Source organism: Phascolarctos cinereus, unplaced genomic scaffold (genome assembly GCF_003287225.1).
Source record: "Phascolarctos cinereus isolate Bilbo 61053 unplaced genomic scaffold, phaCin_HiC Scaffold_4;HRSCAF=312, whole genome shotgun sequence".
In the NCBI taxonomy this organism is placed as follows: domain Eukaryota; kingdom Metazoa; phylum Chordata; class Mammalia; order Diprotodontia; family Phascolarctidae; genus Phascolarctos; species Phascolarctos cinereus.
The window spans coordinates 377543691-377569191 of record NW_027555847.1 but is presented as its reverse complement, the minus strand read 5'-3'; the positions used below and the strand labels follow the sequence as shown (position 1 = coordinate 377569191).

Sequence of the window (25501 nt, the reverse complement as noted above, 5' to 3'; positions counted from 1 at the left end):
CTCTGAGTCTCGGCCTGAGCGCAGGACCAGATGGGATAGAAAAGATAGTCCTAGGCCTTTTCAGAGGACAGCCTAAAGTCCAGGAGGAAGATTTAACCAAAGCTGCCTGTCCACAAAATTATGGAGCAGGCCACACACGTTCAGTCCTTCTCTGCCTTCCCTTTCAGTATGCTGAGCAATCCCTTTGGTCTCCTCACATCATCTCCCCTGGCACCTCAACGCCCCTTCTCAAAATAGCCTTCTGGGATCCAGGAGCTGGGAACACTGCTCCTGACTCATCACAGATAAGGTAAACTAAGTATCATACGGCTACCTCATGCTTTCCCCCGGCACCAAAGTCTGGATCAGGGTGGTTAATTCACCACTGTGCCCAGCTCTTCCAGCGCTCTAGTCTGATGTTCAGAAAGTTTGATACTGTTACCAAAACAGACTCCTGTTAGGAAGCTAGGGACAGAGATTTCCAGATTGTGGGGCAGAAGGGGCAGGGGCGCAATGCAAGTGGAAATTACACCGGGTTCTGACTCCGAAGGTCTGGATTTGAGTCCTGCCTCTGACTATGGGCAAGTCATTACCCCTTCTGCATCTATTTCTTCATCTGTAAAATGGAGATGATATAACAGTTGCACTATCTCCCTTGAAGAGTGATCATGAGCATCAAGTGGGATTCGTGTAGGGAATACAGTTATCCCTTCCACACTCACTTTCCCCATTGTGGTTTCAATATATCATGGGTTGGCATAAGAAATTAAATGGGAATTTTTTTGGAGTTTTGCAGGAGCCGCAGATGACATGCAAAGGCCAACAAATGACGCAGAAAAAGTTTAGAAACTCAGACATGCATAAAATATATGTATAGTATTATGTAGTATCAACATATTTTCTCTTTTAATACCATAATAATTCAGACTGCTCTCTGGTTTGAAGGGAGGACCAAAAACTTTTATGTGGGTTTTCCAGATTGTGGGGGCACCTTACCCCAACCCCCTTGATGTGGAAGAGATAATTGTACTCATGGCAAACTTTGAAGTTTTCTGTAAAAGTAAGACAGCAACTAGGTGGCGCAGTGGATAGAGTTCATGGCTTGGGATCAGGAAGACCCACTTTACTGAGTTCAGATTGACGTCAGACACTTACTAGCTGTGTGACCTTGGGAAAGTCACTTAACCTTGTTGGCCTCAGTTTCCTTATCTGTAAAATGACCTGGAGAAGGAAATGACAAGTCACTCCAGTATCTTTGCCAAAAAAACTCCAAATGGGGTCACGAAAAGTCAGACATGACTGAAATAACTGAACAACAGCATAAAAGTAAACTGTCACAGATATTATCCATCTTCAGAATTGATGTATATGTGTTGGGCAGGACAAGAACGGTGTGAGGAAGGCTAAATGTCATATCAGTACATAGGCCTAGGAAGAAGACTTACCTCTCCAATGTCCGTAGTCTCAAGGGTGAATTCGTCAACTCGGCTACGCTCAAAATGGTCACTCAGGTTATTATCAGAGACCTGGAGGATCTGCTTGATGGTGTCTCTCTTCTCTCCATAAAGTTTAATGTAGACTTTAGAGTCAGTGCTAGCACCTCCGACATCTCCTGTTTTTATGCTGATGTGATAGCGGAAGTCTATGAGCACAAGAGAGAGGGCATTAGTGCAGAGAACAGATGGAAAGCATGATTCTTGTGTATCTCCTGTTGTACTCCACAGGTACTCTTATAACCAGAAGGCTTGACCAAGCTGTAGGAGAGAGAAATCACTAGACTTTAAGTCAGGAGACCTAAGTTCTAATGGAGCTTCTTGTGTTAACTATCTTTAAGACCTTAGGTGACTGCCTTCATTTCTTAGAATCATGAGATATGAAAACTGGAAGTGACCCTAGAGAGTCCCAATTCACCCTCTTCCTTTTGTAGACAAGCAAACAAAGGGGAAATGGTTACGATGAGAGGGGAAGTGGGTTACCAAAGATTATCCAAACGGGAACTGGCAAAGCCAAGACTTAACTCTAGTTCTGTTCAGAGTCTAATGCTCTTTAGACTATGCCTCTGGGCCTCAGTTTCCTCATCTACAAAATGAAGAAACCTGCTTTACCTACTTCATAGGATTATTATAAAAGTAAAATTAGATTGTAGATGTGAAAGTGTTTTGAAAAGGAAAAAAAAAGTTGGTGGAGTTGTGAAATGATCCAACCATTTGGGAGAACAATTTGAAACTATGCCCAAAGGGCTACAAAAATGTGCATACCCTTTGATCCATCAATAGCACTTCTAGGGCTATATCCCAAAGAGATCAAACAAATGGGAAAAGGACCCACATGTGCAAAAATATTCATAGCAGCTCTTTTTGTGGTAGCAAAGAATTGGAAATTGAGAGGATACTCATCAATTGGGGAATGACTGAGCAAGTTGTGGCATATGAATGTAGTGGAATACTATTGTGCTATAAGAAATGATGAACAGGCTGACTTCAGAAAAACCTGGAAAGACTTATATGGTCTGATGCCGAGTGAAGTGAGCAGAACCAAGAGGACTTTGTACACAATAACAGCCACATTATAGGATGACTAATATTGTTAAAATGAACCCTTCTCAGCATTACTGGGATCTAAGACATCTCCAGAGGCCTCGGGATGGAAAATGCTGTCCACATCCAAAGAAAGAACTATGGAGGTCGAATCGCTATCACTTATTTTTACCTTCTGTTGAGTTTTGTTTCATCTTTCTGATGGTTCCTCCTATTGGTTTTAATTTTTACTTACAACTTCACTAATGTGAAAATATGTTTAATGGGTATGTAAATGTAAAGCCTATATCAGATTGTGCGCTGTCTTGGGGGGGGGGAGGTAAAGGGAGAAAAATTTTCAACTCAAAAGCATATGGAAAAAAATAAATAAAGAAAAAAGAAAAAAAAGGAAAAAAAAATCTGTCTATGTAGGCCAGTTATTCCAATCAAACCTCCACTTTCCAGAACCTTTGGAAGATGAGGTGTTTTTTTTGGTTAGTTAATGATTCTACCAAGCACCAAAACTCTTTAAAACCATTTTATGTAAATCTTTCTGATACTTCATACTTCCTTGTCTTCTTATGCCTTTTTATGGTTTTTTTTACTTCCTCCAAACTGTCAGCTTTATTTCTCATAGCTGTCAATATAGCTGCTTCCAGTTTGCACTGACTCTTTCCCATCATTCTAATCTGCTATAGCCAGAAAACCAGATTATCCCATCTGTTAGAACTGTTTGTAGACTAAGAGTAAATTGGCTGCGAATGAGGGTCTGGAAGACTCTCTTTGAACATGTATGAGTTTTAGTGCTTGGATTTTGTAACATCGACTTTTGGCTACTCAAAGACCTTATTGTTGTTCAGTCATTCAGTCATGTCCAACTCTGTGTGACCCTGTGGACTTTGTCCATGGTGTTTTCTTGGAAAATATTGGAGTATTTTACCATTTCCCTAGTGTGTCCCCATTTTACATATGAAGAACTGAGGTAAACAGAGATTAAGCGACTTGCCCAAGGTCACTCAGCTAGTAAGTGTCTGAGGCCAGATCTGAACTCAGATACCCCTGACTCCAGGCTGGGTCCTCTATCCACTGCACTTTATACCTGTTCACTCAAATGCCTACTGTCTTCCTTTTCTAGTGCTTAACTATTTCAGATTGGTGAGATTACCAAATAGCTAAATTCTCAATAGTTAAATGTCATTATATTGGTATTGTACAATGCATACAATAACATATATTTTATGTTCTACAATAAAATATTACATAATAAAAGTATATGCCATGCTAATATTACCATCACTGAGCAACAGAGTGATTATGCATTTTTAAGGAATAGTCTTATCCCCAACCTGGGCCTAAAGCCCCATCTGTTGATTTCAGGAAGAGGATAGCTGGTGAGAAAATAAGACAGAGGCACTAAAATAGTAAGTAACACTAATTCTGACTAATTCTGGGAGTTTATCGCCATCCCCAGCACCTGCCTGTTGGAAGCTAACGAGAGGGAAATGGAGCTCCCCAGGGGGCCAGTCTTCCAAACTAGGACCCAATAAAATGGCCGAGACAGCTGCCAGCACAAAGTGCTGCCCCGTGGGCACAGCTCAAATTAGCCAGCTGCTCGAGAGGCCCAGAGGCCTCCTTTAGAAAGTGTCCTCATTCTTCTCCCTAGAAAACACTTGCCCAACCTGGGAAGAAAATGGACTCCTCAGAATTCCATCTTCTGTCTACCCAACTTCCATGGTCCCAGCTGAGGATTCAGGGGGTCCAGGAGCCATCACTCACCTATGGCAAGGGCACAATGCACTGTGGCAAAGTGAGAACAAGAATCGGAACCAGGAGTCCTGTTTGGCCTTGGGCATTTCTCCCTCAGGAACTCAGTTTCCTTATCTGTAAAATGAGAGGCCTTTCCTACTCCCTACCCCCACCATTTATTGTTAGACTCTTCTTTCTTGAGATTATGTCCCGTTTACACTGTATATATCTTATGTAGATGTAGTTATCTGCACGTTGTCACTCCATTAGAATGTGAGCCCCTGGAGAGCCTAAACCCTGTTTTATCTTTCTTTGTATCTCCAGTACTTAGCATAGTGTTTGGCACACAGGAGGTGCTTAATAAGGAAGACTCATCTCCATGAGTTCAAACACTTACTAGCTGTGTGACCCTGGGCTTAACCCTGTTTGCCTCAGATTCCTCATCTGTAACGTGAGCTGGAGAGGGAAATGGCAAACCACTGTAGTATCTTTGCCAAGAAAACCCCAAATGGGGTCATATAACTGAAATGATTCAACAAGTGCTTAATAAATGCTTATTGACCGGCTGAATGTAAAATTAGAACACTATCTCCTCTGCATTCTTCAGAGGCAGATGCTTTGAGGATCAAGTGAAGAGCTCACATCATATGATACTTTCCATATATTATCTCCTCTCAGCAACCTTCTAGTTATTGGATTTTTATAGGTAGGGCAATAGATGCTGAATAACTTATCCTGAAGCTATTAAGTAGCAGTCAACACTCAATCCCAGGTCCTCTGACTCCTAAGCTAATGCTGAGCTTCAATTTAACTTCAGACTCTCACTAACTATGTGACCCTGGGCAAGTTACTTAACTGCTGCTCACCTCAGTTTCTTCAGCTGTAAAATGGGAGTAATAATAGCACCTACCTCCTTGTTGTGAGGCTCAAATGAGATATTTGTAAAGCACTTAGCAAAGTGCTAGTCACATAACAAGTGCTTAATAAACGCTTGTTTCCTCTTTCCCTTTCCTTCCCTCTATATTGGGCTGGTTCCTCTCTTTCGAGTTCTTTAAAATTCACCAACTAGGGTAGGCACAGTGGATAGAGCACTGGCCCTGGAGTCAGGAGGACCTGAGTTCAAATCTGGCCTCAGACACTTGATACTAGCTGTGTGATCCTGGGCATGTCACTTAACCCCATTGCCTTGCCCCCCCCCAATAAACAAAAAAAATTCACCAACTATTTGATGAGCATCAAGCACCCATTATGTGCTAGGCTAGAAGCAAGTCACCCTCAGATTCATAGCCTTACTTAACCCATTTTTAAGTTACTCTTTCCTGTTGTAGGGCTTAGAGTCCAAATCTTCCCTCTCTTACGGACGTTAGTGAAGTAAGCCCAAACCTGATCCGTACTCTCTCTCCATTCTATTCTGTGACATGGCTAGCTAGTAACAGAGTCCAGGCCAGACCCCAAGTTCCTAATTTGGAGTTCAGAATGCTTCCCCTCACTCCTCCCCCACCCCGACCCCCTCTGCTTCCCAGTAAATGAAACCAAAATGACTTCTGTCCCCCTCCTGTCTTCCACTTCCTTCTCAAAGGCCACAGATCCTCTTTGGCCTGGGAAGTCATCTGATTCCCACTTAGTGGAGTCAATACCCCTCCCCAGGAACCTTTCAGAAAGAAGTGCCCCTCGCCCCCTAGGGACAACTCACTTTTTAACGCTGCACTGCTGCCACTGGGTAATAATTCCCGGATCAACTGGCCGTCGTCCTGATCCCTGTCAAGCCATCTGGTGTGTGAACAAAGGGAAGTTACATCTTCGAAAGCACCCTTGGGAGGGGGACACATAGAAATTTGGCCAGACTAGGGATGGAGCAAGAGGCATCATGCTATGACTTCTCCAGAAAGAAAAAATGGAGGGCCACAGAGAGAGAGAGAAATCAGGAAAGGAGGGACATTGGAAAATGTCAATTTATTAAGTATTTATCAAAGACTTATGATATCCTTAGAACTATGTTAGGCATTGCAGGAACACCAGGAAGCTACAAAGTATGGTTCTTGCCCCACAGAGCCTTAGGAGGCAGCCATGGTTCAGTGGAAGGGCCCCTAGAACTGGAATCAGAGGGCCTAGGTTCAAATTCTTCATCTGATGATTACCACCTTGTGTCCTTGGCCACATCACAACCTCCCTGACTTTCAGTTTCTTTATCAGTAAAATGAATGGGTTCAACTAGGTAGTCTAGAACTCTTCTGTTCTGGATATGTGATTTTATGTTTTTATAACCAAGCAAGAGGAGTCACATTTGGCACATAGTAAGCACTTAATAAATGCTTATTCATTTATTCTTTAACTCTGGCAGAAGAAATGGTATGAGTGAAAGAAGGGAAGTAGGGAGGAAGAGTCACTGGAATATTTGAATTCATTAAACATCTATTAAGCACTTATGGCATGCTCAGCCATATGCTAGGGGATACTAGAAAGAATAAAATGGGGTTCTTGCCCCAGGTGAGGCAGCTGAAATGCAGGAAAAGCTCTGGAGCTCAAGCTAGAGGGCTGGCTTCAAATATCCACCTTACCACTTACTAGTTGTGTGACTTAGACAATTCATAGTCTCTAGTTTCCTCATCTGTGAAATAAGAATAGTAATACGTCTACTACCCATTAGGGTTTTTGACAGGATGAAATGAAATTGTTGTATAAAACAATTTATAAACTTCAAAGTGTGACATAAGCTGTCATTAGTAATTATTACATTCACAATGGGGAAAGAGTGATCAATAACATTTATTAAGTACCTATTATGTTCCAAGCACTAAGCTAAGTGCAAGGATACTAAGTGGACAAAAAAAACAAAAACAAACAAAAAAACCATCACAGTTCCTTCCCTCAAGGTGCTTCCTGTCTAATAGGGGAGGAAATACACACCCAACTACATGCAAACAAGTTAATCAAGTAAACAACAAAGTAGTAATCAACAAAGGAGAAAGTAATCAACAAAGAGAAGGCACTAGCATTTGGAGGGTCTGGGAAAGCCATCCTGTAGAAAGTTTGATTTTAATTGGGACTTGAAGGAAGACAGGAGATGAAGATGAGGGGATAGCCAGTGAAAACCTAGAGTCTGGGGATGGAGGGTCACAGTCGAAGACCAGCAAGGATCACACCACATATGAAGTAATTAGACATCAATATAAGATGCTATACAACTGTGTTATAAGAAGGCAGGGAGTGCTATGGGGGAGATCTGTGTAAGCTGGAGCACTCATGGAAGGAAGGCTTCAGGGATCAAATAGGCTGGATCCTGAAGGATGGGTGTTATTTGGATAGGCAGAGAGGCGTAAGAGAAAAAAAAAACACTTGGGCTATATTTGCACACTTAATAGCAGAATTCTGATAGAATTAGACAAGAAGTAACTTGTCTCAAGTGAAGTAGCTAGTAAATATCAGTCTTGGGACTTGAATACCACAGATCCTCTGACTTGCTATCAAGTGATCCCGTCACTATATGAAGATGCCTTTTGCCTTCAAAATTCACTCATTCATTCAACAATTTTGGTTTAAGTGATCAGCTCTCATGATTTATGCAGCTACATAATTGGAATGAGCTAGATAGACTTCTGACCTTAGAGTCAGGAAGGCTGGCTTCAAATCCTACCTGGGCAAGTCCCTTCATAATAATAGCTATCATTTATAGATTGCTTCAATGTCTGAAAAACACATTATACATCTTATTTCATTTGATCCTCACAATAGGCCTATGAGGGAGGTACTATTGTTATCACTGCCATTTTGCAGATAAGGAAACTGAGGTTGAGAAGGGTTAAGTGGCTTGCTCAGAGTTATATATAAATAAGTGTCTGATACAGAATATAAACTCATGGCTTCCTGATTCTAAGCCCAGCACTCCATCCACCATGCCACTTAGCTGCCTCTTTTTATCCCAAGCAATTCGCTAGGTGATGGGGTGGTGATCTGTATTGATGGAAAAAGTTCTTACATTGAGAGTTCCCTTTCCCTGATGAAGTCATAGATCCTTCCTGTATTTGGGCATAATTGGAATGATTGGTGATCCTAGCTGTCTGTCAGTCCCACAGTTCCAGCAAACCACAGCTGGTTGGTTCTACTCAGAGCTATATGCCCCCTGAGACAACATAAGATCAGTCTCACAGACTTGAGGTATCTGGTCATTCTATCCCTCAAGTGTATTGAGGCCTATGTAAATTTTTTAAAAAGGCCCCCAAAGACTTTTCCCTTATTTGAGCCCTCCTACCCTACTTCCATACTATTCCCTAAAGGATTATACATGGAGAGGTAGATCACCTCCATCAAAACTTAACTATGCTCTTAATGGGAGGGATAACTAACTCCTTGATTATGAGGTTCATAACTGAAAGTTCATTACTATTTGTCAGTCCATAGTGCAGAGTGCTTGGTAACCCAGCTTAAGTAGCTTGAATTCCCATATTGTCTTAAGGTTTGCAAAACATTTTCCTCACAACTCTATGAAATATATCATTCAAGTATTATCATCTCCATTTTACAGATGAGGAAACTGAGGCTCAGACTAGGGAAGGAACTTGTCTAAAGTTACACAGCTGGTAAATGGCAGTCTTGGGACTTGAACATAATAGATCTTTTGACTCAATACCAACTAATCTGTTCCTTATATGGGGATGCCTCTCATCCCTAAAATTCATTTATGCATTCAACAAGTATATAAAGTATCTCCTAGTCACCATGCATTCTATTTTAAGTCCTGAGGGAGAACACGGACTAGTGACAAGAGTTCCTAAGTCTGGACTTTGGGTGAGAAGACCAGGGCCCTGGAGGCCTGCCTCTTATCTTTGTTATTGTTGTTTCAGTCATTTTCAACTCTTCATAACCCTACTTAGGGTTTTCTCAGCAAAGATACTGGAGTGGTTTGCCATTTCCTTCTCCAGATTATTTTACAGATGAAGAAATTGAGACAAACAGGGTGAAGTGACTTACCCAGGGTCATATAGCTAGTAAGCATCTGAGGTCTGATTTGAACTCAGGTCTTCCTGACTCCAGGCCCAGTGCTCTGTGCACAATGGTGCTACCTACCTGCCCAACCTTTACTACTTCTAATCTTGGGCTCTTTCAGGGCCTCAGTTTCCTTATCTTTCATTGAAGTGGGGTTGTAGTAGATTGGAGGTTCTCAACTTGGGTTTCAGATCCATGACCTTGGATGCGACAAAAACAGGAGCTTTGTTTTCACTAACCTTTAGTTTCCTGTGTAATTCAATGTATTTTATTTTGAGCTTTCAAAAACATTATTCTAGTAATGGAATACTATTTGCTATAAGAAATGATGAACAGGTGGATTTCAGAAAAGCCTGGAAAGACTTACATGAACTGATGCTGAATGAAGTGAGCAGAACCAGAACACTGTATACAGTAACAGTTACTTTGTGCGATGACTAACATCGATAGACTTAGCTCTTTTCAGCAATGCAAGGATCTAAGACATCTCCAAAAGACTCACGATGGAAAATGCTACCCACATCCAGAGAAAGAACTATGGAGTCTGAATGTACACGGAAACATATTAGTTTCACTTTTTGTTTTTTGTTTTTTCTTTCCCGTGGGTTTTTTCCCCTTTTATTCTGATTCTTCTTTCACAACCTAATGTGGAAATATGTTGAGGAGGGGGGAGGGGAGGAAGGGAGGGAGAAAAGTTGGAACTCAAAATTTTACAAAAATGAAAGTTGAAAACCATCTTTACATGTAACTGGAAAAATAAAATACTATTAAGGAAAAAAAATATTCTAAGAAAAGGTCCACAGTTTTCACCAGACCACCAAAGGAATCTATGACACAAAATAAGGTTAAGAACCCCTACCCAAGATGATGCCTGAACTGTAACAATGTATCAGATGATGCCCCCTGTGACAATGTTAACAGTCTTTGATTTCGTGATACAAATATACACGGGACATGGTCCCTGCAATCATAGTTTACAATCTCCTAACAGCAAAACTAAATCCTGCCTGACTCCCCAGCCCTCCTGTACTCCTCATCACCACCAAATGCTTTATTTCTTTCAGATCTTACTTTCAGCTGGCTGCCAACTAATTCTTACCAAGGTATAACGGGTTAAGGTGCTACTTCTCCTGAGGATTGGAGTATCACTATTTCCACAGATGACTCCAGAAAACTGAAAAGCCATCAAGACTCAAAGGAATGAATCTCTAAGAACAGAATTTTACATGTTAGTGAAGTAGAGGGAAAGATATTTAAAGGGGGGAGGTTGCCACTCAGTACCCGTCAAATAATGTCTCTTAGGTTTCTAACACTCACCTAGTCCTAAGGCCAAACCTAAAGATAACTAGGATTCCCACATCTCTGAGCTGAGCACAAATCTTGACCAGCCATGTTTTGGTAGAGAAAGCAAAGAGAAAGGAAATCAGTACACAGCCCCCATTCTCTATTAGAAAGAACCTCTCCTTTCAGCCTCTGTCCCCCAGTGAAAGGAAACTATTCCTGGCCCAAAGCATGACGTGTCATTCCATATTCACTTAAGTGCTCTTGTGGTATTAATAGTCCTTTCCAAATCTAGCATTTCCCCTCCAGCTCAGAACACTTCTGCCCAATTTCAGAGAGTGAGATGTTGCTATATACATTAGCCTACATAACAGCCTGGCTGCAAATTTATTACTCTTTCCCTGAGCTCACAAAGGCACACGTACACACGTACCCATATGCAGCCTACAACTGAGCCACTTTGTATTCTTCCCCATGTCTTTTAAAACCCTCTTCAGTCCTAAGCTGGCCAATACTATCCCCATGCTTCACATCAAGATACAAAAATTCGGTTTCTTTAAAGCATCTTGATGCTTCTGAATAAAGGCACATTGTAGAACCTTGGACACTCAGCTGCCACTTTGGATAATCACAGGTCATACATAAGCTCTCCAGCTAGGTCCAGTTAATCCAACCCCCACTTACCCCCCATTTTCCAGAAGTGGAAATTGAAGTAAAATAACTTGTCAGTCAACAAGCCTCTGTTAAGAGCCTACCATTTATTAGGCCCTATGTTATGAAAACAAAGAAAAAGGTCAGTCCCTGCCCTCAAGGGGCTTCCATTGTAATGGGACTGGCTGTGATATGATGGGAAGTGAGGAGGGGAGAAGACAGAGCTCTTAGTATATGATTTAAGATTTTTAATTGAAGTAGAAGGCAAAGTTCTCAGCTGTGATGGATCATAATGGGCCTCAGGTCCTTTTTAATACTGTCAGGCAGAACCAAATACTTAACTGGGTTTTCAGCTGGAAGAGACCTTTGAGGTCATTTTATCTTCATTTTATACCAAACTAAGAATTAGGGAGGGGAAATGACTTCTCCAAAATCCTATAGGTTAGTAAGCAGCAACACTGCTTTCAACTCCAAATCCAGAGCTCTGTACACTACATCAAATTCCTCTACAAACACTCCTCTTTTTCAAACATAGTTTACAGATTCTAATTTTATTACACTTTTATTTTGCTTTGCTACCTAGTACTTTTGAGTTTATTTTTTAAAATCTTTATTTATTTATTTATTTTTAGTTTTCAACTTTCACTTCTATAAAGATTCTGAGTTCCAAAATTTTCTCTCCCTCTTTCCCCTTCCCCTCCCCAAGACAGTGTGCAATCTGATATAGGCTGTACATGTACAATCTTATTAAACATATTTCCACATTAGTTATGTTGTAAAGGAGACGTAGAACCCAAGGGGAAAACCCCTAGAAAGAAAAAAAACAAAAGACACAGAGAGAGAGAGAGAGAGAGAGAGAGAGAGAGAGAGAGAGAGAGAGAGAGAGAGAGAGAGAGAGAAAATAGTGTACTTCGATCTGCATTCAGATTCCATAGTTCTTTCTCTGGATGTGGATAGCACTTTCCATCATGAGTCTTTTCTAATTGTCTTAGACCCTTGTATTGTTGAGAATTAGGTCTATCAAAATTGGTCATCGTGTAAGGTTGCTGTTACCGTGTAGAATATTTTCCTGGTTCTGCTCACTTCACTCAGCAGTTCACGTAAGTCTTTCCAGGTTTTTCTGAAGTCCACTTGCTCATCATTTCTTATGGAACAACAGTATTCCATTACATTCATAAACCACAGCTTGTTCAGCCATTCCCCAGTTGATGGGCATCCCCTCAATTTCCAATTCTTGGCCACCACAAAAAGAGTTACTATAAATATTTTTTGTACATGTGGGTCCTTTTCCCATTTTTATGACCTCTTTGGGATACAGACCTAGAAATGGTATTGCTGGGTCAAAGGGTATGCACAGTTACCAGTGGTGATAATGGACATCCTTTTTTCACCCCTGATCTTAACCAGAAATGCTTCTAGCTTATCCCCATTACATATAATGCTGGCTGATGGTTTTAGATAGATGCTACTTATCACCAAATACTCCTCTTGCTGCCTCCTTGCCTGGTCCAAACAGCAATTTCAATCTCCTGTACCTCTCCAAAATCATGGAGCCTTAGTAATTGCCATGAGTGGGCATCATCTAGGAAATAGCTCTGCAACAATTGCTTAGGAAAAAACCCAGTGTGCCCATTTCCTAGTTAATCCTGTCTCTGACACATACTGGCTGAGCTATGTGACACTGGGCAAGTCTCAGCTTCTCAGGGCTCCAGGCATCTCTTTGAGACTATATGTTGCAGGGAAAGTGCCAGCCTACTCTAGCAGAGTAAGTTTCCTTACTCAGGAATTTTCAACACCAGTGGAACCAGAAGTTCAGCTCTTATTCCTGAGGAACAGAAAAACTCAGCAATAGGACAGGTTGGGGTTCTCATACCTGTTACAAGGGAATTCCACATTGTCACTCTCTGGCTGCCCTTCTTCTCTCACTAACACTCGCTCCAGGTACCAGCCGCTGCCCCCTCCTTTGCCATCATGCCAACTCTGACTCTTTTCACCTTCCTCAGGGTGACTGCTTCAATGGTATACTCATCCGCCTTATCCAAGGAGAAAAAAAGCAGGGCAAATTATATTGTAATTATCCTTCTATGTCCACCTCTAATCTCATTCCCCCAGCCTCTAAAGGAAAATAACTAGTTCTAATGATTAAGGATAGCCTTACACATAAGGATAATCAGCCACTTACATGGTGTGAGTTGAGGGATACCAAGAAGGGCTTCTTCCCCCAAAGCATTTCCCCCATTTATCTGTCACAGTACCTAACATTTTCACCATTAATGTGAGCTATAATATTGTTATTGTTATTATTATTATTTAAGACTTCATTGTGGTGTGGAGGGAATCTTGGGTTCTTTAAGATGATGTCAGCAGAGCCCAAGCTCTGGCAGGTCCCAGCAAAGGCTATCAGTATCACCCTGGTGATAGTAACCAAGGGCTGACCTAGCTTGGTTCAGAGAGGTCTTGCACTAGGGTGGCCAAAGGGAGATAAATTTTTCTGCTACAGCCACTTTTTTTTTTTAGGCAATTGGGGTTAAGTGACTTGCCCAGGGTCACACAGCCAGTAAATGTCAAGTATTTGGTCTGAGACCAGATTTGAACTCAGGTCCTCCTGACTTCAGGGCCGGTTCTCTATCCACTGCGCCACCCAGATCCCCCCTTGCTACAGCCACTTTCAAAGATGATGTGTTGAGTCAATAAAGCTTTCAAATTCAAGGACCCAAACCAACAACATCAGAGATCCCTACAGATTGAAAAAATTGCCCACAGGAGGCATGTAGAAAAGTTGCCAGCCCTCAGAGAAGTCTTCCACAGGTCTTCCATCACATTCTCATCTCCCACCCACCCCTAGTGATTGTTCCTTTCCCCTTTGGTATCCTTAAAGAGAAGGGAGATGGGGAAAGGAGGAGGGAGGTGAGGGTTCTAATTATATAATAAATAGCCCCCATTTCTAAAGCACATTGGGCATTCTCAGTTCTAAGACACAAGCAGAGTAATGCCAGTAGTCCATCTTATAGATAAAATACTTCCTAGGCTCCCATCTAAGGTCTCAGATCTAGAGTTGGAAGGGGCTTGGGGGCTGTCTAGGCCAACCCCTCCCCCCCACTTTACAGATAGGGAAACTGTGGAACAGAGATGTTAAATAATTCATCCAAGGCCATATAGGGAATAAGTTGTACAGCCAGGATTCAAACTGAGATCACGTGATTCTAAATTCCGCATCCTTTACCCAGCACCACCCAGCTTCCTGTTCTTATGGTGCTTATAATTCCAAAAGCTCTTCAGATCCTCCCAGCCCCTAGTTAGACTATATGGATAGGAAGAAATATGGGGGGGGGGGCAAATGCCATTCATAGAGTTCTTCAAAATAACATCAAGTAGGCAGACACCTACTCTGCCAGTGAACAAGGCCAGTTCCCTTTCTCTCAAATCCATTTTCCTTTTCAAGTTCAGAAGATCCTGCATGCTTTGCCTCTACCTCCCCTTAATTTCTCCTAACAGGCAACAAAAAAAGGAAGCATGATGCAGTAGAAAGTGAGTGGATTTGTTGCTATAGGACCTGGATTTGAATCCATAGGATACCACTTGCAAGCTGTGTGAACTTGAATAAGTGACTTGAATTCCTTGGGCCTCAGTTTCCTAATCTGTAAAATGAGGGAATCAGACTACATGGCCTCTGGGGTCCCTTTCAGCTTCACATCTGTAATCCTAAACTCCAATGAATTCACACTCTACTGAGGTATACAAAGTGGCTGCTTCCAGTGGGATTTCTTCCTACCCAGGGAATCTGATTCAGTCCCTCTTATCTTAGCCAGCAACAAGAATGACATCATTCTAAAAGGCAAGGAGGAAGGGACAGTCTGGGAAGAAGAGAGTAGAGAACATTATGATACTTACACTGCCTTTTTGACATATATCAGTGTTGTTCCTGCAGATGATGCTAGACAGGGTGCGCTCCCCGGTATCTCCGGCGTCACCAAAGAGGCAGACGAAAGCTCGGGCATTTGTCCCTGCTCCTTCAATGTCCCCTGTACACAGCGTCACTCGATACTGGACCACTGTCAAAGTGAATCATCTTCTTTCTGCTCTGTGGAAAAGCCCTCGCCTTCCCTTCTCAAGAGCCTTTGCCCTAGAGTTCTCCCCACCCCCACCATTCTTCCCTCTCCCATTCCCTCCACCTCTCCAAATGTTCCCTATTTTTCAAGTCCCAAATCAACTCTTATTTCCTCCATGAAACCTTCCCTGATCACCTCTAGCCTACATTCACCTTCCCACTTTCTGAGTGCACACAGGACTGACTAGGACTTACTAATTTTTACTCTACTTTGTGATTTTACATAGTTATGTATTTTTTTTCCAGTTGTTTCTTATGTGTTTGTTCTGTCTTTCCAACCAATTTATAAATTCCTTGTGGAAAAATAGCCAGTCTTTTGCTGTTCATATATTCTCCAGTGGTATTTAGCACAGGCTGGGCACATGGTAGGTATGCAATAAAAGTTGAGGAAGAAAGGGAAGGGATAATAGGGAAGGGGGAAGGGGATGGCAAGAGGGGCATGAGATACATTCATTCAACGGGCTGCTGCTATGCTCCAAAGATATTCCTCCCAGTTCTCATTGTTTGGCCTTTCTAAAAAAAGCCAACTGTGCTATAGATGAGGTTGGCACTCGGCACAGCGCTCCCCAGTCCTCTCGGTCACTTTTAAATAAACTGTGAAATAATCTTTGCTAAAGGCACAGAAGTCATCAGCACAAAGAACCGTGTGGGCCCACTGGGAAGATCAGCACAGCATATTGTGTCAAAAGAGCTATTTTAATTTGTTATTGGGGGCTGATTATACCCTCTGACCTGCTCTCTTGTGTTGAGATTCCAGGAAACAAATGAGACATCATGAAACCAATTAACTCCTCCTCAGTAGAGTAGGGGTGGGGTACAGGAAAAAAAATGGAAAAGTGGTATCCCCGCGCCCCCATAAACAACCCCCCTACATAAGAATCAGTGCATTCAAAGAGAAGTCTGGCTCTTAGGTAGAAGCATTTAGCAGTGCCCAACAAATGACTGTCAGCAAGTTTGGGAAGGGGGCAGAAAGAAGGGGTCTGTCCCTGGATGCAGGGATGGTAAGGAGCCCTTCTGCATTCACAGGAAATATTTGATTCAAGCTTTTAATGAATTGAGTTTTTCTTGTTAGACCTCACTTTTAACAACCCTGACACAAGAAAATTTCTATCTTTGTACTAAGTCAGTGGGAAAAAATTTCATGTTTTGGGATACCTTTAAATAGAAAGACCCCTTTGATTACATATAAATTTCTAACTCTCATTAATTGGAATCATGGGATTTGAGGGTATGAAAGTACCTGAAGAGGTCATGGAATCCCCTTTTTTCCATTGAAGAAACTGAGGTTGCATGAAGGGAAATGACTTGCCCAAGGTTGTACAACCAGTTAGTAGCAAGTGTAGACCCAAGATCTCCTGATTCCCAGTTCAGTGCTGCCACCTACACTTGCCAGCTCAATAAAATATTGTCTTTATATAAGAAGTTGGTAGTGGTAGAAGAGATGAGGACAGAGAAATTAAATGTAGCTATGTTGAAGAGCCATGTGCACTGAAGGTCTGTCATAGATGAAACACAATCCAACATTTCAGAAATGAGAATGGTGTCAACAAGAAAATCAGAATCTATTTATGAAAAAATTCAATTTACATGTAACTTTTCAGGAAAATATGCTCATAGGGGTTGCACAAAGTGAGGAACGCTAAAATGCTGAGTTTGACTTTCATTCATCTGGCCAGAGTTCTACTGTGGCCAAATGGCACAGGGTTTGGCACTAATGTAAACATTCAAGTAATGAAAAACAACAATCGACTTTTGCTTTTATAGTCACCCTCATGCATAGACAGATTAAGTGGTCAGCTGCATGGTGATTTGAGTGGGTGCGCCGCATTGCCCAGAAACAGTTTCCTCAGCAAGCTGTCACAGTGCCAGAAATCTCATCATTCTTCCTATCCCTTGAGATTAAGTATTATCTTTTCCAAGTTCTTTTTAAAAAACAAATAACCTTGGAAAGGAGGCAATACCTTACCATGTTACTGACCAGAGAGATTCTAAACACCAAAAATCTCTTGGTTACCAGGTAAGGAGAGAGGAAGGGGATGCTGAAAGTCTGGGAAGGTGGAAGGGAGGAAGTATAGGTGCTCAAAACAAACTTTGCCACGGTTTTGTAGAGGACCGTCTCTGCTCTTTTACCTGTAGTGAACAGGTACTCAATCCCCTTGGCCACACACCCATTCTAAACATGAACAAGGAAGGATCTTTGTTCAAGTGGTCTAAGTTTCATCTGCTCAGAAGTTCTCAAAGAGCATGTAGTTCTTCTTATTGGGATCCCATATGGATCCCTAGCACCTTTGGCCAAAGCTATACCCTGACAATGATACTGCAGATGGTTAAAGATAATTATGTTGATAGGCTTTACCAGGAAAAGATTTTAAACAGATGGGTAAGTACCAGAACCTCTTATTTGTGCTTTAATTAAAAAAAATTACAGTGTAGTCTGATTAACCTGCAATATCTAATATTCAAATCCGATGGTCTCTTGCCTACTTGTCTATGGGGAGTAATCACTTCTGCTGGGCAAGCAGTAAAGGATGCTGCTTTCATTTATTTTACTATCTGGGTGGCTCCTGGGGAAAGGAAGGGTGAAAATAAACTGTGAGCTGGTAAATATTTCCTCCATATTTTAAAGCCTGTGTTAATCAATGCAATCACTCCTGAAACCCTTCCAGCATACAGATACACATGTATATATACATATGTTCATATATATATACATATATACATACACACTTACATACATATATACATGTATGGTTGTAATTCAAAGAAGCATAGATTTGGAGCTTGATATGATCACAGCAGCCATCTTGCCCAACCCTCTCATTTTACAGATGAGGAGCGGAAAGGGTATTTGTTAGGGGAAGGATTTGAACCCAGGTCTTACTGACTCAGAGACCAGTTCTCTATCATTACACTATGTTGTCTCTTAATACTGTTATACTCATACCTCATTTTAAGTGAACTAGATCGCTGCAATTTGAATCTGCAGAATAGAATACTGATTGATTTTCCATAATTCCAAGTTTCAAACTTAAGGAATGTTTAATCTGTCTTCTCTTGTGTGTTATATGGGGGCATTAGGTGGATAAATTGATTGCAGCCAAACTCTGTAAGCTGCCATAAATAACCAGACAAAGAGAGAAGAATAGCTGAGTTCTGGGAACTATGAGTGTGTAGTTAAGTATTTCCCTGGCAGGGGAGAAATCCCTCTGTTCCAAACAGGGAAGCCACAGAGGCCAATTAATCTGGAGTTGCTCCAAAATAGACAAAGAACCCCCAGAAGACATAGAGGCCTACTCATGTACCTCAAAACCCAGCATAACTTGGCCATATCTTAATCCCTTCCTAGACAAAAGTGTTAACTTCAATCTATTGGGGAATATTTTTCAGATAAAAATGTATCTTTGATTTTTAAAAGAGAGGTCAATGAACAAATGGGGTTTGTTTTAGAGAATTTTAGCCATTTTTGCTGGAATGCAATCTATCTCGTAAAATAATGTATATCTACAAGGTCAATTCTTGACTGTCTGTGCCGATGGAGAGTGTTGTAGTCTGGAATTTTCTAAGTGATTTGTCTCTGTCTTCTTTAGCCACAACTTTTCTTCCTGCCTAGTCTCCTCATCTTCCATACTGCCTTGTCTTTTTACTGGATACCTCCCCCCAGGGTAGCATCTTCCACATCTGGAACCTTCTAGTATAGAAGCTTCCAGTTGCTTAATTGATTTGTCCATCTTTGCCTGTGACCTCAGGGGTAGGAAACCAAAGAAACATGCCTAAGTAGGCTCCCATTCTTCTTTATAAAGTCCCTTCACTGCCATAACTCCTGAGATGACCTTAGGCATGGTATGAAGATGGACCCAGGAATCCTACTGAGAGTTTGATATAAGGATGCATCATGCCCTGGAATCAGCCTCTCACCAGACCATAATGAGCTCCTACTAGGCTACTGCTAGAGCCTGATATCATTGTGCCTCAAGCTTCTCTTGAGACATCTCTGATGGCATCCCTTCCCCACACTTTGTCAGAGTCCATTCTGGCCCCATTGTGCATAGGAGATAGACTCTCATTAGATAGATTATCCAGTCTCAGCATAGGTAAGGTTGGCAGACTTAGCCGCTGCCCCATTACAGTACCTGGACACCGTCCCTTTCTACCCATGCTTTCTTCTTTGGGTTCCCTTGAGTTTCCCTAGTTAAACTGTGTAGACATCCCTTAAATATGTGAAATCTAATTCTTTTGTGAAGCCTCTTGAGCAACAGACCCCAAGAGAAGGGTAGCAGTTATATGAACAATGCAGAATATTAGCTAACACAAAAATTCCTTACTTTCAACTTTGAAATACGTTATAACATCATTCTCCCCCACACACAGATTCACCTTCTAATTACATCTTATTTAATATAACATTCCATAACATTTCAATCCCCCTAGGATTAAAAAGTAGATATGAAATCAGATTATTATTCATAGATTTAGAGATGGAAAGTACTTAGAAGTCATCTAGGCCAGCCTGATTATTCTACAGATGAGGAAACTAGAAAACTGGGGCCCAGAAGGACTAAGTAACCTACTCGAAGTCACATAGGTAGTAAGTGACTGAGGTGAGATTCAAACTCAGGTCCCCTCCACTCCAAATTGAATACCTCTTTCTATATAGCATAATACATCTCCTAAACAGAGAGACTTCCAGTTGGTAACTGGGCTTTGCCCAAGGGAGTATTTTCTTTGATTCTGTTGTGGGTTTTTTTTGGGGGGGGGGGAGGTGAAGGGCTGGTCATATGCATAGTTATCCCTTCCAAATCGCCATTTTCCCCACTGCAGTTTTGATATGTCACAGTTAGGCGTAAGAAATTAAATGGGAATTTGGGGGGAGTTTTGCAGAAGCCACAGATGACACTCCCAAAGGCCAGCAGGTGACACGGAAAAAGTTTAGAAACTCAGAAATGCATAAAATATATGTATAGTATTGTACAACATAGCCTATGACCAAATATTTAACCAAAATTTTACAATGAAGTGCTGTAAACACACTATAAGAGAAAAAGAAAAAAAAATAGAGATTTCTTCTCTGGTATGAAGGAGGGCCAAAAAATTTTACATGGGTTTTCCAGATCATGGGGATACCACACCCCCTAACCCACATGATGTTGAAGGGATATAGCTTTTGTTCTGCTTCTCTCTCTCCTATTTGATGAGGAAATCTTAAGGCTAAGGACCTTCTATTTTCTTCGTTCTTTACCCCAGAGCTGGCCCTATATATAGATAGAGTAGGTACTAGCCTTGGTGGGTACTGGAGAGCTCCTCCAAGTAGGTGCCTCACTATCTTGTCATAGTGAATTAAATTTTCACAATGATAATCATGTCTTTGAGTGATGGCAATAGAAAGGGAGAAATAATCAGGAAGGCTAGGCTGACTTCAAAGTTGTGTGGATCTGAGCCTGCCCTGCCCTGGGAGAAAGGAAGAAGAACTACATGGACATGGCAATAGGAGAGGGAATGTCAGAGAGGCCCCAGTGGTCACACCCAGGGCAGCTATAATCAGCAGAACTGATAGCCCCACACACATGGCCAAGGGTGAGCCCTATTAATAATTAGCAAAGGCCAGGGATAATTAGGAAAAGGTAAAGGCAAAGTGTGATTGCACATAGTATCCATTCGGATAGTACATCACAGAGGGTTTCGGATGATCATGGACACAGTGTAGGAGCATAAGCTTCCACATGTCACTCTTCTGAGGGGAACAATGCTGTGGCTAAGTGGAATGAGTGCTGAACTCAGGAAGAGCCTATCTCTGACACCAGCTGGGTGATCATGGGCAAATCACGCAATCAGCTGCATGGTTTTTTTTTCATTTATAAAATGTGGGTATTGGACCAGGTTCCTTCTGAAGTCTCTTTTAGCTCTAAATCTGTGATCCTATGCCGGTGACCAGGGGGTAACCTGCACCAAGGCAGCATTGCTCAGCTCCTAAGGGATCTTTTTTGGGGTGTGATATGTAAAAGCATAAGCAAATTTCTACTAATACAATAAAAGGGGGAAATTACCATTGGGTCCAGAATTCTAAATTTTAGGACTTATCCCTTAATTTCATAATAAAGGAAACTAGAGCCTAAGAAGGTAACGAGATTGGCAGCCACCCAGGTGGTTAGTGGCAGAACCAGGATCTGAATCCAGGTCCTTCGATTCCAATTTTAGGATTTTACTTTATGAAATAGTAAAGTTCTGTCTAAGTATATGGTCTTATTCCTATTTTTAAATCTAGGGACATTCTGAGGAAGCCTAGATCTGTCTAGCTAGAACTTCTCATGTGCCCTAGAACCCCACCCCCCCCCCAGATAGCACGCTCCTCCAGACTGCTTTGGTTTTCCTGGCCCCCAAACATTACGGCATTTAAAGATAGGGACTTCAGGGTACAGAGAGATCAGGTTTACAGGCTCTTGACTGCACCCCTCAGTGGCGCTCTGGGTCACCCCTACTCCTCAGAGGAAAACAAAGAATTCTCTACCCTCCTCTCAGCAAGGTCTGTCCTATCCCAGAAGCTGGGATCAGCACTCACTTCCCATTATCCTGCGCACTGTCGGGCCCTCTGCAGTAAGCTCCCTCACCGTCTCATAGTCATCCTCATTGACATCCAGCCAACGGTTACAGTTGAAGTTATACTTGTCCTTCGTTAGGGAATTCAACAGCGTCATCTGGAAAGATGCCATGGACCGGACTCGGTGAAGCAGCACCAAACATGCCCGCGCGCCCCTTCTGCTGTCCTAACAAAGACAGGCTGAGTTTGGTCTTAGAGATTACCCCCTAAGGAGGCTGTAGGGATAGTCGTGGGAGAGGGGCAGGGACGAGGGACTCTTCTGCCCCATCCCTGTCAGAGGCCCGTAGTTTTCTGGAAACAAGGATGGAGCATCTGTGGTCTGATCCCCTGGCTCTCCTCAGGGAAGTCATTCCACCCTCCTCCCCTCTGTGAGTCTGATACCTTCTATTCTGATACAGGCTGACCTCAGTGACCACCTAGCCCTCCTCCCCACTCCTGGGGCTACAGATGAGTACCTGGCAAACCTTTGGGGTGGGATCACTAAAAGGGATCCCAGTTTTTTCCTGCCTTTTTCCCCACCCATGGAGATAGAGATTGAAGGACAAGATTCCGCTTCTCACCTTTACTAGATGCCATCCAGAACCAGGAATCTTACTGTCATGCCAAACTCTGATCTTATAAAATCTCCCAAGATCTGGGATTTCAAGCTGTATGAAAAAGACCAAAGGCCCTTGAGAGGATAAAACAATGACAAAAAGCCTTGTCTCTGATGTAAAGATGATGCTCTCCTCTGACACTGCCACCACTCTGGGGCAGACCCTCATCCCCTTGCTTCTGCACTGTTGAAGGCCTGCCTGCCTCAAGTCTCCCTCCCACCCCAGTCCATCTTCCATTCAGCTGCTAGAGTGATTTTCCTAAAGCCCAGGACCAACCCTTTTGCCACCCTACTAAATAAACTCCAGTGACGCCCTGTTACCTCCAGGGTAAAATACAAAATCCTTTGTTTTGCATTCAAAGCCCTTCATAACCAGCCCCACTCCTCCCTTTTCATTTTTTCTTGCACCTTACTCCTTACCCCATATGCTCTGATTTAGTGACACTGACCTCTTGGCTTCTACTCCCTGTCTCTGCTTGGGGTATTTTCGTGGTCTGTCTCCCATTTCTGGAATAGTCTCCTTCCTCATTACCACCTCTTGGCTTCCATGGTCTCCTTGGAGTCTCAGCTAAAATTATACCCTCTACAGGAAGGATCCTAGTACCTTCCTTCTCTTCATCATTTCTTATTTCTCCTGTATACAGATTGTTTCTACATAGTTGTTTGCATGTTGTATCCCCCATTAGACTGTGAACTCCTCAAGGACAGGAACTGTCTTTTGCATTTTTTGTGTGTCCTCAGCTTAGCATAGTACCTAGCACATTGTAGGTGCTTAATAAATACTTGACTGACTCACAGACCATATACTTGGAGTCCATTCAATTCACTGAACATCTAAGTGTCTAAGGTGGAGAAGTAGTGTAACAGAGAGCTGGCCCTGGAGTCAGGAAGATCTGATTTCAGATCCTACCTTTGACACAGAACTGACTGTGAGACCCTTAACTTCTCAATGCCCCAAGCTTCTTTCCCTCCCAGCCATGCTTGGGAAGTCTCCTGATTTCACCATCACTCCTCCTCATTAATGTACCCTTTTTCTCCCCAACTCTGCTTTTCAGCTCTCTATGTGTTATCCTCCTTAAAACATACTCTTCTCAGTTTAGGGACTCTCTTTTTTTTTGTGCTTGTTTGCATCTTCTGCAGTAAGCTTAATGCTTGGTATGTAGTAAGTGTTTAATGAATGTTCGTTGTCTATTGTTGTTAAGCAACTCTCTCTACAACAAAAAATGTTGCAAAGAAGGTGCATTGATTACATTGGTAGGGGAGTTTATTAACTTGGATGTCCTTGATTCAGAATACTAGACACACAAGAAGAATTAGAGCATTTTTTTAATAGGAAGGGATCTTCTAACCCTAATTCCAACTCCTTCATTCATTAATTCACTCAGCCAATATTTGTTCTGTGGTTGCTACGTTGAGAGCACTGTGCTAGGCGTGGGAGGAAATAAAAAAAAGTTGAATAAAACACGGTCTCTGCCCTCATGGAGCTTGGGGATACGACGTATGCACAAATTAATCAAGTGCACCATGAAATTCAAGGAAAGAAAGATATTACTCATTCGGGGCATCAGGAAAAACATTGTGCAGAAGGTGCATTTCAGCCAGGTTCTAACTGAGGTTTAGAGATGAACCATCTAGGTGAACAGAGGGCTTTCTAGTTCAAGGCTTTAGTTTAATGATGACCTAGAAATTCTCTGTGATGAATTATCAAAGGAACAATCTAAGTGTGGCTGACTTCTAATGGCACTGCCCTGAAAGTGTTTACCTGTGAGTATTTTGCAAGGGTTTTATACTCATTGGATAATAAACATTTCTAAGCTTCATCGCATGTTGGAACCAGCCCCCTTGGCCTGATTTGATGCCTCGTTTGAGAGTCATTTTATCTAATCACCAGAATAGGTCCTCAAACTAGGAAATCCTTTGTTAGCCTTCTATAAGTTAAGAACAAATAGTTCTAGTAAAAAGTATTCTTAAAAATTCTATTTTTTAAAAAAAAATGTCAAATTCAAGGGGCAGCTAGGTGGCATAGTGGATAGAGCACCAGCCCTGGATTCAGGAGGACCTGAGTTCAAATCCGACCTCAGACACATAACACTTACTAGCTGTATAACCCTGGGCAAGTCACTTAACCCCATTGCCTAGCAAAAAAAAAAGTCAGATTCAGACTTTAATTTGGATCCTTCTTGCTTAAAAAAAATCCTGCACATGCTGATGAGCACTATTACTCACCATCCCCAGAAGGCAAATGTTTTCTGAACCAAGGTGTCATCAACGTTTCTGAATCCTCTGGCTCAGTGGTGCCAAACTCAGATAAAAAGAGGTTCACTATACTTTACATAACAGCTTCATATTGACTTAGAAAACCACAAACTAACATCATCTATTTTTATTTTATTTTATTATTTATTATATTTTAATTTATTTTGTCAAATGTTTCCCAATTACAATTTAATCTGTGGTGGGCCTCCCAGCCTGCTACCATATGACTGATTCCTCTGCTCTAGACCATTTCATTGTGGTGCTATAATTCCCTGGACTAATTACCTTTTTTTTTTCTTAAGCTCCTGTCTGGTCAGTTTAATCCAGATAGAAACTCTAGGAGATATTTAAATTCCATTCCTGTTCTATTCAGTGAATTGTACATAATGTAATATTGTTCCTTATTGGGATCTACAGTCTGTCTCCTACCCTGTCTCCTTATTGCCTCTAGGATAAAATGCTAAGCCCTTCAGAACTGGCATTTAAATTCAAGCACAGTCTGGCTCCCATCTTTCTAGTCAGCCTGTTCTCCTTGCTGTTCCCAGAATTCTGCCCTCATCTCCTACCTCTGTGTGTCTGCACAGGCTGTGACCTGTGCCTGGAATGTACTCACTCCTCACCTCCCCTTCTTCGAATCCTTACCTTTCTTCTAGATTCAATCCAGATACCACCTGCCACGGGAAGTTCTTCCTGATTCTCCTAGTTTTTAGTGTTTTCTTTCTCCTCAAATTATCTCATATCTTTTTATTTCTCTATAGGCTGTATCCTCTAGTAAAATGTAAACTCCCTGAGGG

The 25501-nt window shown here is 41.9% G+C and overlaps 1 protein-coding gene across 1 annotated transcript in view; it reads right to left on the bottom strand.

The window, feature by feature from the left end:
- LOXHD1 (lipoxygenase homology PLAT domains 1) overlaps positions 1–25501 on the bottom strand; it is a 280858-nt gene that overhangs the window by 141740 nt on the left and 113617 nt on the right. The window contains 7 exon segments of the mRNA XM_078151940.1: positions 1425–1621; positions 5935–6011; positions 13030–13132; positions 13135–13189; positions 15048–15208; positions 21818–21953; positions 22417–22503. Of these exon segments, the coding sequence (XP_078008066.1) occupies positions 1425–1621; positions 5935–6011; positions 13030–13132; positions 13135–13189; positions 15048–15208; positions 21818–21953; positions 22417–22503 (816 nt within the window).